General features: G+C 39.1%; 1 protein-coding gene and 1 long non-coding RNA gene across 3 annotated transcripts; one reads left to right on the plus strand and one right to left on the minus strand.

The window, feature by feature from the left end:
- Positions 1–622: 622 nt before the first annotated feature.
- On the plus strand, positions 623–10,607 carry unpg (homeobox protein unplugged). Its single transcript, XM_014238645.3, has 3 exons — positions 623–2,343; positions 9,561–9,799; positions 10,019–10,607. Exons 1-3 carry the CDS (start codon positions 1,362–1,364, stop codon positions 10,415–10,417), a joined length of 1,620 nt encoding a protein of 539 aa, XP_014094120.2. The 5' UTR covers positions 623–1,361; the 3' UTR covers positions 10,418–10,607.
- A 3,693-nt stretch (positions 10,608–14,300) lies between these two features.
- Positions 14,301–15,766, minus strand: LOC118683867 (uncharacterized). 2 transcript variants are annotated; one of them, XR_004979695.2, is made up of 4 exons: positions 15,584–15,766; positions 14,922–15,510; positions 14,630–14,863; positions 14,301–14,581 (listed from the first exon to the last, which is right to left on the minus strand). It is a non-coding gene; the product is annotated as an uncharacterized lncRNA (long non-coding RNA). The 2 variants fall into 2 exon arrangements; XR_011395988.1 differs by having other exon boundaries at positions 14,630–15,510.
- Between the last annotated feature and the right edge of the window lie 591 nt (positions 15,767–16,357).

The raw sequence follows: 16,357 nt of genomic DNA on the forward strand, positions 1-16,357 counted from the left end.
TATATACGACACGAACTTAGTTAATTGAGTTAAATCAGTGCTTACCCTTAAAAAGTCAACCACGCCCCTCCTCTTCCTCTTTCCAACCTAAAATCGCCCGTAAATTATTTTTCATTTAATTTTTGATATTTTATCTTTCGTTTTCAATAGGTTTCATGCTATAATGATTTTTTTTTTTTGCTTTCAATTATCTACCCTGGTCTGTACAAAAAAATATAGTTTATAGAAAAATGAATTATCCTAATACGCGTAACTAATAAAAATATACATATGTATATACATACAGATATATATATACATATTTACATATATGTATATGTATATACACTGCATTTACGTACATATTTATAGCGTAATCACTCGCTAATGGAAGGCGTGTTCTACGCCGCCGCAGCATACGTGGACATTTTATTATAACGCGTCTCAAGCAGAAAGCAATTACGGAGTGGAGGCAAAATGAAAACACAATACAACCAGCAACAACAACAGCGAGCTCGTTAGAACTCAGGAGAGACAAGCGTACCAACAGCGACGAGCGCCGATTATAGGCAATTAGCTAACTCTCTAGCCCTGTATAAACACGCACATTCGTACAAATAACTAAAAAATTATAGGCATGTGTGTGCGTGTGTTTGTACACGCATTTGCGACAGCAACCAATACCGATTGGTGATCACTTGCTTAGCTCTCTCTATTAGTCTCGCTCATTGGTATACGCCATATTGGATTTGATGTGCCGTTAGGCGGAGCTTCTACTTGTTGGTGGTTTGTGTTGCGCGCAATGCAATGAAGGCGCGAAAACAGTGGGACCAGCGTGATAGTGGTAATCTCTCGCACCAACAACCCCCGCTGAGCACAGCAGAGTTAATGAACGCAGCCAACCAAAAGTCTCCTCGTTTCGGGTACGTAATGTGTCTGCGTGGCCACAGATAGCGGCGTTTATTTATTTTCGTGTCTGCTTGCTTTTGGGCCCTTGCCAGTGTGTCAGCGCTGGGAACAGTCGTCAATGTTGAGCGACAGTTAGTTTGCTGTCGACTTTTCAACGGTTCAGTGCTTCGGGTTTTGCGGAGTAGCTCGTAATTTAATTGGGATTGCGTGTATACTCAAGTGTATTGCAATAGATTTATCAAAAAATATTAGATTTTACCGGAGAATTGTAAAATGGAGTGAAAAGCCGTTATACATATGCAGATATATATGTAAAATACACATAACAATAGTGAAAAAAGAATTGGATTGTGCCAAAGTGTTTATTGTGTTAGAAAAAAATAAATTAAAAATTAAAAAAAAAACTAAATAATAAAAAAAAAAAACTATAAAATAAATCTCTATCGCCTTAATTAAAATTGTCACTCTCCAGCATGGAGGGTACTCGGCCCCTGGCTACGGAAACCGCTAGCAAGCTAACCAAATTTTCAACACCTTTTTCTATCGAGAGTCTGATCGCCAATCATCAACAGCAACAGCAGCAACAACAACAACAAGAGTTCGAAAGAAGCACACAAATATTAGCGTCTACCAATAATCGGGAGCAGGACGAGCTGAATGCGCGCGCTTTAGTCGCCACATCAGCCTTAGGCCTCGCCAATTTTCCCTTCTACAACCCCTGGCTACACGGCTACTTCGCACAAAATCATGATCGGCTGACGCAGTTGATCTCCAGCGGTTGCCACCTGACCAACTTTGCCAAAGCCGAGCAGGGAATAAGCTCAGCGCCTCCACCGCTACCGCAACAATTAGCGTCGAAAAACGCAAACGCAACCACGTTGCCACCTGCCCATCCGCATGCGTTGCCACCGGGTGCTAATTTCACGGGCAACAGTGATCATGCACGTTCACTGCCGTCGGTGTCTGCACATGCGTTGGAGCCACAATTGGCAACGCGTTTTCTCTTTAATCCGTCGGATGCGAATTACCGCGATAAATTATTTCTAAGTAGTTTCAACGGTGGCCTGGTTAGTGGTGAGCATGCTCCACCAACAAATGTGGCGCCAGCGAGTCTTGCCAATGATATCACCGGTGAACAGCAGCGTTCGAATATGGAATATGCTGGTGATGATTATGTGCACAATTTAACGGTACATACGCGCCTGCATAGTCCCCAGACGAGTAGAGCCAGCGCGGTGCCATGCGAACAAAATGCAAACGATATGAGCTTGATGGCTTCGTCCGCCTCAAGTTGTGCGAATACAAATAGTCGCGATTCGCTGAAATCTCACACGTCCGAAGCGCTCTTGGATGTGGGCATGGATGAGGATTTCGACTGCAGCGGTGATTCCTGTAGCGATATAAGTTTAACAATGTCACCGAAAAATTACAGCATTGATATGGATAAGAGCAGAGGTAATTACAAAATAGTCTGACCTTGAGCGTCATATATTATATAATATTTAAAAGAATAGTCCTCCAGTGTATTGAAATATAATAAAAAATGCTCAAAATAGTAATATAGTTGGGTGGAAATCGTGGAAGTAGCTGAATAAAGGCCGGGTGAGGAAGATCGGGTAGTCGTGGTATGATCACGGTAGAGCTGAGCAAGTGGATAGGAACAAACTTCACAAGCTCATTTCGATCAAGAGTGTATAGTAAAAAAAAATAATTTGTAGAGCGTTATAAAAGCACAGCGTTGATTTTAGTGGTGATGAGATGGGACTATATTTATTTCTTCTCTGATTAGTAGTTATAGCTTAGATTAAGGCTTAAGCTTGCACTTCAATCTTGCGGCTGTTATAGTTGAAGTTGGCTAGGCAGTTTTTTGTTTGAAATTTTGTGAGTGTAGTTTAACATGCATATGTATTTCGAAACGAATTGGTAGACATTTTTGGTTCTTCTATTAATCTTCCGAAGACTCATGTCACCTAAAACAAAAACTCTTAAAAATTATAGAAAATATTTTCTTAATCTTGAAATTAAACACTATTTGATGATGATGATTTTCATGAAGACCAGAAAATCTAAGAGAGTAACGAGAAACTGAACTACTTACTCGTTTCAGTAAGAAACTTGTGTGATGAAAATGTTTTCGAAGTTTTCGAATTCTGTAGTGTAGGAAAAGGCTGTGGTGCAAATAATACATTGCCCTCAAATCTTATAGCACACACATGTCTCTCTATCATACGTCCAAACTAAACTTAGCGATTATAATATTAACAAGTAAGGAAGTTCTATGTTCGGGTGTAACCCAACATTTTATACTATCGCAACTTGCAAGGATCAAAGCCCGGGAAATTACGCCCGGGAAGGTGTTGGCAAAAATTTATAGTAAAGAAAGTATGGAACTTAAAATGATGTTATATGGGAAATAGGCGTGGTTGTAATCCGATTTCGCCCATTTTCGACCTATAACGTAAAAATATGAGAAGACTGTCGTGTACCGAATATAGTTGAAATCGGTTAAGCAGATCCCAAGATATGGGTTTTCACCTAAAAGGGGGCGGTGCCACGCCCACGCGATTTTATTAGTTCTTAACAGTACCGTTATACGGGGAGTGGGCAGGGTTGTCCCCCGATTTCACCCATTTTCACACTGTCGATAGAGATGCTAAAAACATATGTTCTCAGTGAATTGTTATTATAGCTTCAGCGGTTTAGCAGATATACATATTAACCCTATTAGAAGGCTAGACCACGCCTACTTTTTAAAAATTTTGAAACTGCAGATGCCCCTCCCTAATGTGATCCTGTATACGAAATAACAGCCTTGTATCTTGTTTTTGATTAATGACGTTTTGTGGGCGTGGCAGTGGTCCAATTATGCCCATCTGCAATACCAACCGTCTTACGGTACCAAAAAACATGTGTACCAAGTTTCATAAAGATATCTCAATTTTTACTCATCATCATAATCAGCGTGATGAGCTAAGTCGTCATGTGCATCCGTTCGTCTGCCTGTATATACGCAGTACTAGTCCTTCAGTTTTTGAGATATCGACCAGAACCGCTGATATCGAACTACTATAGCATATAGCTGCCATAGAAGCTGACCAATCAAAACCAAAATAAAGATCTTTTTATACCATTTATTTTTCATACTATAAAAAATGCACCTGTGAAGGGTATTACAGCTTCGGAGCAGCCGAAGCTAAAGTTTATTCTTGTCTTGCCTTTGAAGCTTGCACCAGAAATTGACAGCGTTTGGGCTGCATGTGTAGAATTAGTCACTCTTTAATCCCAGTAAGCATTTCTGGAGGCAACTTTAGTTAATTTAGACTAGGTAAAGAACTAGCATTTATTAAGTGTCTACCTTTTCTGTTTACCAGAATTGGGATTTAAACTTTCGAGAAATAAATTGCGTTAAGTATCGAACACCTGAGCTTATTATAACCACTAATTACGATGTAAACTTAAACATTTTTATATAGTAAAACTGTATACTTATAACAGTTATGGCAGTCTATTGTTGCCACTTGTCCATAGAAATCACAATTCTAAACGAGTAAGTTTTCAGTTCCGGCTTTCAACGCAATTAGTTGGCTGTGCACTATTTCTGAACGATTTGTTGCACGCTTCATGCATGCACATATACATACACATATGTAGTACATATGTATGTACATCTATACACCTCCTTAATTCGCCACTTGACACTCGCTTTGCTCATTTGCATTTACGCCAAGAACAGCTTGACTAGAAATGGTTATGGCTAATTAATATGAGAAAACACATTCGCACAAACAAATTTCCATTAGATTTTCCGCTCCGCAAACAATTATGATTATGCTCGGGCATTTGCATAAAAGCATTTAAGCTTCAATGTTAGGCGTCAATCAAAAACTTGCAACTCTTCTTTCAAACGGCCATAACAACAATAGAGAATAGCTTGAACGCATCGTGAGCGGCGTAGGACGCGGCAGCGAGTGGACTTTTCATATTTAACTGACACTTTGACATTTGCAACTCTGCGGAGTTGAGTGAGCGTGCAAAGAGCGCATTCGCTATTGTGTGTCATTTTCTATTTCAAAATTGTGCTGTCGTCAGTCAGAGTCACACACACACACACACACACTCACAGAAACATACATACTTCCATTGTTGTTGTTGGTGGATTTTCATTTCATATTTCATTCTTTATCCTTGACAATGAAAGCATAAAACGCGATCTCTCGCTTCATCGCCAACTTTTTGGTAATAATTTTCAGTTTGTTGTGCGGCGTGGGGGAGAGTGTGAGTCCATTTATTGTTGTAATATATTCAAATGGAAGGCGTAACTAATCGCAAAGCAGTGGAAAAGTCATCAACATTAATATTTCATTTGGCAGAGCAATCATCATCATCATCACCGTTGTTTTGCAACTTTGAACCACTCTACTCCACTCCGCTGCCATTTGAAATATTAAATATTCATAATTTTACTTTGAGTGCTGTTGAAATTGTGCGCTGAATAGAGGATAACATAGTAAATTTCTTAAATATATTGTAGAACTACATCTTATGTTAATGTTACAGTACAAATGGTTCCAAACTAGATAACATAGTGGGAGGTGGTGTCTTCTCTGCAAAACTAGTTACCAAAATCGATTTTCGTCTACCAGACCACTGCAGTGTCTTCGAAGATCACAGCAATTAAAGAAAGCCTTCTTGTTCTGGAGTGTGTTCACAACATTATTTTTTTATACTCTTACAACATATTGCTACATAGAATAATAGTTTTGTTCACCTAACGGTTGTTTGGATCATTTAAAACTATTGGAGCTAGATATAGGGTAATATTATATATATATATATATATATAAATTATCAGAATGACGAGACGAGTTGAAATCCGGATGACTGTCTGTGCGTCCATACGCCTGCCCGTTCCAGCGATAACATGAGTAAAAATTGATGAAACTTGGTATACATATTTCCTGTCACCCAAGGGAGGTGCAGGAGGTATTGCAAATTGGCGGAATCGGACCATTGTCACGCCCACAAAACGCCACTAAACGAAAACTTTAAAGTGCCATAACTAAGCCGCAAATTAAGATGCAAAACTGTAATTAGGCACAGGAGATCGCTGTAGCAGGGACATCTGTGGGCTAAAGGTTTAATGTACATATTTTCCAAACTGCTTCAGATATATCAACGCTTAAGTGATTTTATAACCTCTTCAAACTTTGTGAAAACGGGTAAAATCGGATAATAACCACGCCTGCTCCCCATATAACGGCTATGTTAAAAACTACTAAAAGTTTTTGAACCTCCGGTAATATGTAAGAAATCTTAATGAAATTCAAAAATAATTTGTTCCTACAAACAGTGTATCCTCTTTCTTAAATGGAAAAAATCACGCCGATACTTTCCTTAGTTTTGCTAAAACCTGAAGCTGTTCCTCCGCTTTTGTTCCTTACAAGTTGCAAGAATATGAAATCAGTTATACACCCCATAAACACCCCATCGCTTAAGATAACCTCGAAACAGACATATCGATATACATATATATGTATGTGGGTCCTAACCCTTTAAAAAAATATATACACAATTATTGACCCAAACTCAAATATTTCACAGTTATTTTGCTTTCTTGAACTTTGTTGCATTGACTTTGTGGTCCTCGCCACAGCTCGTTCGCTTCATAAATCAAAGAGCTGAGCAATTGTCTGCAGATACGCCGTCGCCACCCAAGCATACAAGTGTTAAGAAATATTATAAACTCGTGTTTGGAACGATTGACATGGGCAGTTGAGAATCACTACAACAACAACAAAAAGCTATAACTGCACACTCGTGTCATTCGATTATGACTTCATTTGCGGTGATTCTTAACATTCAATTTGTTAAACTCATTTAAGCCTTGAAAAAAATTACAACAACAACAAACGGTTCGTTGACAATTTCGTAGAACCAAATATTTAGCGCATTGTTTGTTGGGATTTCACGCTTAAGTGCAAGTGATTGTCGCAGAGCGTTTGCTTGTGCCGGGAAGGGGGCTGCAGGGTGTGGGGTTTGACTGTAGTTGTTGTGTTGTTGGTTGTCGGCAAGTGGGTGTCATATTTCAAACAGCCGCAGCGAATTCAACTGAAATTGATGCGGCGATCGACACAAAACAGTGTCACACACACACACACACAAGTACAGCTGCTGACACTCGCCGCTTGGCGTTGAAGTTGTCTTTATTGCTGTCATAACGCTTGCCACAAGCTTTGACACACCCCATTAACCTTTCGCATTCAAGATGTTGCCTTTGCCGCTTTGGCGCGGTGGCGTAGCTGCCTTGTGCCGTTATCTTAAGCGGGTGTATGTGCATGTGTGTGTGTCTAGATGTGTGTGACTTTGCCCATAATTTTATTTAACAGGATATTATGGGCGGTGCAATCGTCCGGCTGTTTATGCGCATACGCATGCACACACAAATAAATATATGTATGTGTGTGTCTTCGTGTCCGCTCTCGACAAGCTTCAATTGCAATTCTCTGTAGTAAAAGTCATTCATTTCTTTGTGACAGCACAGATTACTTAACTGCGCTTAATTTAATTCATATAAATATTTTTGGAATAATTTCGAGTTTGTGGAGTGGGTGCTTAAGAGCATTTCTAAGTTCTTAGTTAGTTGGGGGGATGGACGTGATGTTTCCGTTTGAAAATTTGCATATTTACGTTTGCGGTTGACAATATATGCTGGCAGAGATAATTAAGAATTAGTGGGAGATAATAAGAAAGTTTGAAAGACGTCTTGTTATCATTTGAATATGCATACATACATACCATATGTATGTATGTATGTATATACGTGGGCTGTCCGATACACATTACCCGGCGAAGGTCCAACTTATTTAACTCCCCGAAAAAAAATTTTCTGCCAGTCTGCAAAATAGACCTCAGGCGGAAATAAACTCGGCTCAAACTTCTGCCCGCCGAGCGATTATTTTAAGTTAGGATACTAAAAGAAGTCCTGGAGGGCTAATTACAGAAAGTATGGTAGACAGGGCAAGTAGACTAATTAGACGTTAGAAACTTTCAACATCTACACGGAAGGATCAAAAATGGCTGATGGAGAAAGCGCCGGCATCTATTGCTAGATCTTTGGTTCTTCCATAGAGAAGTCATTGCAGTCAAGAAAGCTGCTGATATAGCTAATAACGCAGGAAACGACATAAAGAACATCAATATATGCGTCGATAGCCAAGCGGCAATTGAAGAAATAATCTCACATCGCATTGCGGCAGAGAATGTTCTTGGAAGCAGGGAGGAAGTAGTTATAGTGGCTGCATATATATACTGGGTTCCAGGCCATAAGAGCGTTCCGGGAAACAAAATTGCTTATGAGATTACCAAAAGTGCCCTCCACTTGACTACCGAACCGGTTCAAGAAACACGCTAGTCGATAAAAACGATACACAATGCAATTTCCGAATGGGTCGACAGACGGATCAGGGTGAGATGTAATGCCTTAGGAACATGCAGGATCCTCAAGGTCATGTGTAAAAGAGCGGCAGGAAAACACGCAAACTTTCTACTCACACGGTCTCGATAAGACTGCCGGACGGTTGTTGGCCCAATGACAGGTCACAACATCTTGGCATCACATGCGTGCCATATGAGCATTATTAACGATGACAGATGTAGAAAGTGCTGTGAAGTAGGCATGAGAGAGACGCTGGAACACCTCCTTTGCTTCAGTCCGGCCTAATCTAGAACTCGGCTTAGATTCTAGGAGCATGGAATGGATGAAGTATCAGAATTAGATACAAAGTTTCTAATAAACTTGACGTCCTACACGACGTAAAATTCAGCTCGTATTAAAATGAGCCTCCATCTGGCAAAACAAAGCACTTGTCTATGTTTGGCGTGACAGCCAGCCGGTATAACCAAACCTAACCAACATAATTTGACCAATTTGCCTGTGTCGATGACGGAGTTGGGAAACGATACGTGGTCAACTATGGAAAAGTACTTTTTTCTTCGCCAAATTGCATTTTTTTGCAATTCGACATAGTAGAGCTTTGTCACTTTTTTGCTTTTTTTCAAATAGTCGTTGTTGATCACACCTTGGGTACACCAGAAAATGGTGGTTATCAACTTTCTGGTCAAGACAGTCCTCGCCTTCATCGGAACGGCTCCATCGGGTGAAATCCATGGTTACTGTTCCTTGGATCCACGAAGCGACGCAAAAACTCGTACGGAAAGCACTTAAACGTGGTGTCATGGTTGTTCGTAGTAAGTGCGGACAAGTTTCTAATACCCAATATTTATTATATTATTACTAAGTACTAATGGATTGTCCACGTAAAATTTGTGTGTCTTTTTGGAACAGCCTTTTTCCTAACCTATTCACTAGGAATCATATTACACATTTTTTATTCGTTAATCTTTCAATTTGTGTATAATCTTTGGTTGTGTATATTAATTTGTATTACGGTTCCCCGAATTCTACGCGGACTTTTAACGAGTAAATTTGTCGTTGTTTGTTATAGGTCTACGGCGAGATAGCCGTAAGCCTATTTTTCGAAACTTATTTTTCTTCTCATCTTGAGCTATTATGTTATCGTATGTTGGTAAAAGCTTATTCCCACAGAATTGAATTTAAATTCGTTTTCTCACTACGAATTTGATTTATATTGATTTTTTTTTATAAATTTCAGGCTATACACACTCTGACAGTGAAGACTGTTCCGATGATGAAGGGACGAGCGGACAAAACGACTCAAATAAGGACTCCTCCAGTAATTGTGGAGGAAGTAGCTCGAAATCGCGACGAAGACGTACAGCTTTCACCTCCGAACAATTATTAGAGCTAGAAAGAGAATTTCATGCGAAGAAATATCTAAGTTTAACGGAGCGGAGTCAAATAGCGACGACTCTTAAACTCAGTGAAGTGCAGGTAAAGACTTGTTTGTAAGCAAAATGTGATTTTAGAAATAAAATCAAAAAAATAGAAAAATATAAAGGTTATATATTTTCTTAGATTGATTTTCAACTCCTTTACATATGATTTTATAAAATATGTAACTTTAAACAGTAAAAAATCCATCCTTAATAACAGATTTTATATATAATAAAATCTTTATCCTAATCTCCCTCTCTCCTTACACATTGACAGGTGAAAATCTGGTTTCAAAATCGACGCGCCAAATGGAAGCGCGTCAAAGCCGGTCTCACATCGCATGGCCTCGGCCGTGGTGCTGGTGGTGGCACCAAAATAGTCGTACCCATACCCGTGCATGTGAATCGCTTTGCGGTGCGTTCACAACACCAACAACTGGAGAAAATGTGCCTGAGTGGTCCAAAACCTGATCTGCGCAAGAAAATGCCCACCGAACTGAGCGGCTTTGAGAAATTCAATGCCGCCAATGGCGTGGTCGCGGGCCTGAGCAATGGCAGCGCTGCTAGTGTGCTCAGCGCGGCGGCGACGCCAGCAGCATTAATGGCGGCAGCGAATATGGCCGCGGCGACGAACACAGTGACGGGCACTTTGGCCTTGGCGAGGAGTATTTATTGATTGGTCGCCGTATTTATTCACTCGTAATTTAAGACTTACAAAAGTTTCATGTTTGTTTTGAGATTATAAGTTAATTAAGTGATTAATTTAACATAAATTTATTTGTTTTTGATTTTTCAATTAAAGCCTAGTTTACTTGAAATACCAAGAGAATGTAAATGAAAATTGAAACACTTTAAATAATAAGAAAAATTTTAAAAAATTAAAATATATTTTTATTCATTGCGGTTTGCATGCTTATCATAAAAAAGGGGCGTTTGATAATATTGACAATATACTAACAGAGAGAATTTTTGCGTTGCTTCTCTTGGAAAATGTTGAAAATATTATATAAATATATTTCTTACATAAACTGTAAGTCGAGTGCTGGAATTTCCAGCAGCTCGTCTCATAAGTCAGTATGCTGAATCAAATCTGGGTGTAGTAAAATCCATTCTGGACTTACACTATATGTATATCTCCCTAATCAGCTCAAGTAGATTCATCTGGGTGCTCCTGATAAATCTTAAAAATTTCTCCGGATTAGTTTCTTCTTCTTCTGTGGCCCAAAATATTCACTAAACGGCAACTTTTCAGCAATGTATTACTTCTTGATGAACTTCTATGTTCGTGGGACATCTTGTAGATACAAGTTTTTTCCGATTCATTTCTTTTTCTCCTCCTTCTTCCGTAGTTCACTTTCCTTCTTTTGCTCCCTCTTTCTTTCTTTGAAAACAGTTCTGTTCTCTGTTTAATATTCCAAACCAACCTAAGCTCGACCAAATATCTACAAAAGTCACAGATCTCTCTCTAATGACATCTTTAGCACTGTTCCACGGTAGCACGGAAAATGAAGATCGTTATTTTTAAAGCAATAGCAAATTCTATAATGGTGTTCCCACCGGAGACAGGTGTATGTAATAGGAGCGGATCCGAATTTTTTTCCGATAAGTGATCGACCGAATATCCCAAATCGATTGAGGAATACATTGAGAAACATCGAATAATGTAAGTTAGTGAGTTACTTTTAACATTTTCAAGATAATTTTGAGGAGCAGATAAATAATGTGATCACAGCAATCAAATTTAGCCCCAAACTACAAAACGAATGGCAAGGTCTTTTTCAGATGAACGTCTTCAAACGTCAAGTGAAGTTTATCCGTGCATAAACATACTTGTAGATTAAAAAAATCCATTATCTTTCTAATATATGGCTGTAGTAATGTAAAGTAATCTCGCGTTGTATAAGTGCGATTGGATTACGAAATATGGCGTTAAATATATACGATTTTGTACTAAATAATAATCTCACACAGTTTGTGATTGCTTTACTCAATATTATTTGAATACGCGTCAAAGATGGATACCAGCAAAGAGAAAAAATATATCACAGTTATTCTTCGATAAAGGCGAAAACGCAAGCCAAACGGCTGAAAATGTGAATAGTTTATGGTCCTGAAACTGTAACAGCCAATCATGCCCAATTTGATATTTAAGGTGCATCATGCTCTAGAAGTTCAATTGTTTAAAATATCGATAAAGTAATGGAAATGATCAAGTTCGATCATCATGTAAGCACTGTCTCGATTACCCAGAGACCGTGTGGAACCATTTAATTAAAGCTGAATACACAACGAAGCTCGACGTATAGGTTCCATGCGAGTTACCACAAACAAACTCACGGACCGAATTTCCATCTGAGAAACGCTACTGAATCACAACAAAATCGATTAATTACTTAAGCGAATAGTTACTGCTGATAGGAATTGGGTTACTTACTACGCTTCAAGCGTAAAGGGTCGTAGTCGAATAGCGGGGAGCCGGCGAAAACGGTGGTCAAAACAGAATTGATGTTCAGAAAGAGTTTGGTGGGATATCCAGCGCATCATCTACTATACAGCCAAGCTCCTAATTCGGACAATTGTACAGTCTGAAGTACGCAACCGCCCAGAAACGGCCAGCTTTAACCAATAGGAGAGCAATTGTGTTCCTTCAGCACAACGTGAACACACACATATCGATAATGACTCGTCAGAAGCTCCGGGAACTTGATTGAGAGCATGTTAGGCATCCAATTTATAGTCCGAACGTGACACCAAGTGATTACTGTCTGTTCCTGTCTATGGCGAATAATTTTGCTAATGAAAAATTCGCCTCAAGAGAAACTTGGTTAATTGAATGTCCCAATATTTGGTCTTAGGGATGAGGGATTTTATGAAAGTCGCATTATGAAATTACCTTCAAAATGCCAAAAAGTTTATAAAAAATGTATTATAAAAAATGTTTAACGGCAACAAGGTTCAATTTCACGAGCTGTAACTAATGACATGGTTATGGCTAAAGGAACTGGTTAGATAGGGTTTAAGCATTTTGATATAATTATATAAACTGAAGAAAAAATGTTTTATTCGAAAAATTATTGACTCAACACACTGAGTCGCTAAGTAACGATGAGGAAGCTCGTTACCAGAAATTTAAGTTAGTATTTTCCAAATCTATAATTGACCCAAATATTAACATCAATTAATAAGCCACTTTATCAAATTTAGCACGCACAACAATTGAGCGCAACTGGCCGATAATCGGTGATTTCAAGTGTAAGTACAATACAACCTAAAACCAAGTTCTGCAGTTGGTGCGTGTGATTAAGTGAACGGGAAAGGAAAGGTGGAAAGTGAGAGCAGAAAAGTCAACTGTCAATTTCACACATCGCAAGTCCGTGACGAATAGTGCAATTTAACGCACCAAATTGTAACAATTCACAATTTCAAGAGCCTGAAGAACCGAAAAACAACGCAAATGCAACGGTACTAATGTAAGCGAGGCAACGCAGTGGCAGCCGAAGTGGTTGGCAAATATGTATGTGTATGCATATGAGAATAACGGTGACACGAAGCAATGTTTGCCTTAATCGAAGGCAATTTGTGTGACAGTTTGTGTTTATATACATACGTACATATGTACACACAGTTATGTCGTATGTGGCATATGATTTAGGCGCTCATTTACAGCATCAGCATGAGCATCGGCAAACAATCACTCCAGGTGTCTCACGTGTCACGCCCCAAAACGGCACTAACTGCCAGGCAGCTCAGCCAGTTGCCAGCCGATTAATAGGGTGCGCTGCAGCGTCAACGACGAAAAGGGGGCGATTTCCTGTACACGCACACACAGTCATACGCACGCAAAGTGATTTGAAAGGAATCTACAGCAGCTAACGGTGGCTTAAGAGCGATTGAGGTTGACTTATTAGCTGCGTAATGAATTGTGTGTTGAGCAAGCTGAGCGCACACGCAGAAACATACACGCAAATACACACACACATACACACTTTATATACATTTACACACACAAACATGTATTGAAATTTTCAGTTGTGCTGCAAGCCATGGGCTTAAATGTCCAAGCGCTGGCTGCTCTGCCTACGGTGCTGCCGCTCTAGCGGCGCATTGTTGTTGTGTAGCAAATTATAAGCAAAGTGTCGTTTAAATGCGGCAAATTGCCTTTTGTTATGTGTGATTTCTTTGCTACTTTCAAACCGCTTTTCATTTGAGCATACAATTTTATAATTGTTGTTTTCATTGTTGTCGTCGACTGCAAAGTGAACAGCAATTTTGCCATGCCATTTGTAGGTCTGCCGACAAATTTGGCGTCAATCGTCAAACAACCCCCGGCAGCTATTGCTACTGCTATTTACGGCTGCTGTGTTGTTGTTGTTGTTCACTTAGTGTCACGCACCGAGCTGTTTTATGTTGTGACACGCCTCCGAAAGCGCGTACATTTGCACTACATTTAAATAAATTGTATAGAATTGCATAAATTGCTTTGCTGTATATTTGCTTGTTTGTGCGACAATCCAGTTGCTCTTTACCAGCAGCAGCTTAATGCAACACTTTGTTAATTTATTTCATTTAATGATTTTCTTTCTAATTTTTATTTTTTTACCATTTGTGGCTTAAAATGCTGAACAGTGTGCGAAAAAATATATTTTAGTACAGAAAATTGTTGGTACACAGTGTATTATGGCTGCGGCTAATTTCGTTAGTATCGTACGAGCTCGACTTTAGTGCGTCGAACGGATATTTTTTTTTCTGATCGAATTGGATTTTGTGATGTCCTTGGAAGTATCTAGCTGAGGTCGTTTTAGTCTTTTCCTTTATCCTTATCCCGAACTAGTACGAAGAACTATTAATTAACTATGAGAAACCAACGTGAAAATCAAATGATTCTAACCCACTAACTGATTTTAAAAGTCCAAATTGAGCTCTTATGTCAGCTTTTCAAGGCCTTTCTGACAGTTTTTTGGTCATCTCTTAAAACTGACTTGCTTAATAATCACCTTAAGACCGTTAATCGATAATAGAGAGCCAAACGAGACGGATGATAATATAATTATCGAACTTGGTGCTTAGAGATGAATTACCAACTGATCAACTTTGACCCGGACTGGTCTGGATAAAACTTTTCCTAGGTTAATTAAAAAAGTTGTATTTTAATGTTCGTGTGAAGTTTGATGTACAAGTACATTGCCATATCAATTAGTGTTGGTAAGGCAGCTGTTTGTTTACGAGGCAAATAACGGGTGGTCCAAGTAGAGGACTTTTTTCAATAGCCTTTTTTTGACAGATCATCCGTGCGTCGTGTTAAGCTGTCATATTATTTTTGTTCAGTATTGTTTGCCATTTCATCATGGAAAGACTTATGCCTGAACAACATTTACAAATCGTTCAACTTTATTATGAAAATTCTTGTTCCGTAAAGAATGTGTTTTGCTCCCTTCGCTCAACTTATGGTCAACATAAGCGGTCTACTGAGAGTACTATTCGCAACACCATCACCCATCCTGAGACCCAGCATTCATTATTGGATAATATTCGACCGAACTGACCACGTCCAGCACGCAGTGAAAAAAATATAGCGGCCGTGACTGAGAGTCTACACGAAGACCGTGGAGAGTCGATTCGGCGCCGTTCGCAGCAACTCGGACTGACGTATGGAACGACTTACTTGTCCTTCCCAAGCGACATCACTTTGCTCTATGGGCTCTTAAAAAGTTCCAAGAAGATCCGACGTTTCCGGGAGAAATTTTGTTCAACCTGAAGAGATTCCAGAAGCTGTCATTTCATCCAGAAAAAACAACAAAAAATAAGCGCCAAAGAATACTCTTTCGAATGATAATAAACGTACCCATTAAATTTTAATTTTCTGTGGTCTTTTCTTTAAAAAGGTAAGAAAGCTCGAAATGAATCACCCTAAAGTACGTCTGGCGATTTTTACCACGGAAAAAATTTAAACAACGAGTTTTCCTGAAATTTTGTATTTTCAATAAATTCACGGCTACGGAAACGTTGAAAATGTTGCAGACATGTTTTCCGGAGTCTACTTAATCATGAACACAAGTATTTGAGTGATACAAAGAATTCAGTGAAGATCGTGAAGTCATCGAAAACTTGGCACATGCAAAACGTCCATCCAACGCTGGTAATGACCATAACATTGAAAAAGTCAAAGAAACAGTGCATGAAAATTGTCACGTTGGCTTTAGAGAAGTAGTAGATCTCAACATCTCATATGGATTGACTCTACACATTTTGATTCATGTTTTGGGTACTAAGCGTGGAGTGTCAATGCAAGACTCGAACCAAAAGACATAAATCTTCTGCAAAATCAAAGTCGAGTAGAGATCGCAAAAGAGATGCTTGAAAACGTAGTTGAGTAAATTTAAATTCATCAAACGCATCAACACTGGTTACGAGACGTAGATTTATGAATATGACATCAAAATTGTCCAACAACGAATGGCGTACCAAAAATTAACTGAAACCGAACAAAACCAAAATGCACTGAAGAGACTGAGAGTCATCCTAGACAAGGCTTGATACCAGAGTATAAAAAATTGGATTGAGCGTTGACATGGTTAGATTAGCTTAGCAGCCAATTGTGAAGGCGGTAATAAAGAGT

Source organism: Bactrocera oleae, chromosome 4 (assembly GCF_042242935.1).
Source record: "Bactrocera oleae isolate idBacOlea1 chromosome 4, idBacOlea1, whole genome shotgun sequence".
In the NCBI taxonomy this organism is placed as follows: domain Eukaryota; kingdom Metazoa; phylum Arthropoda; class Insecta; order Diptera; family Tephritidae; genus Bactrocera; species Bactrocera oleae.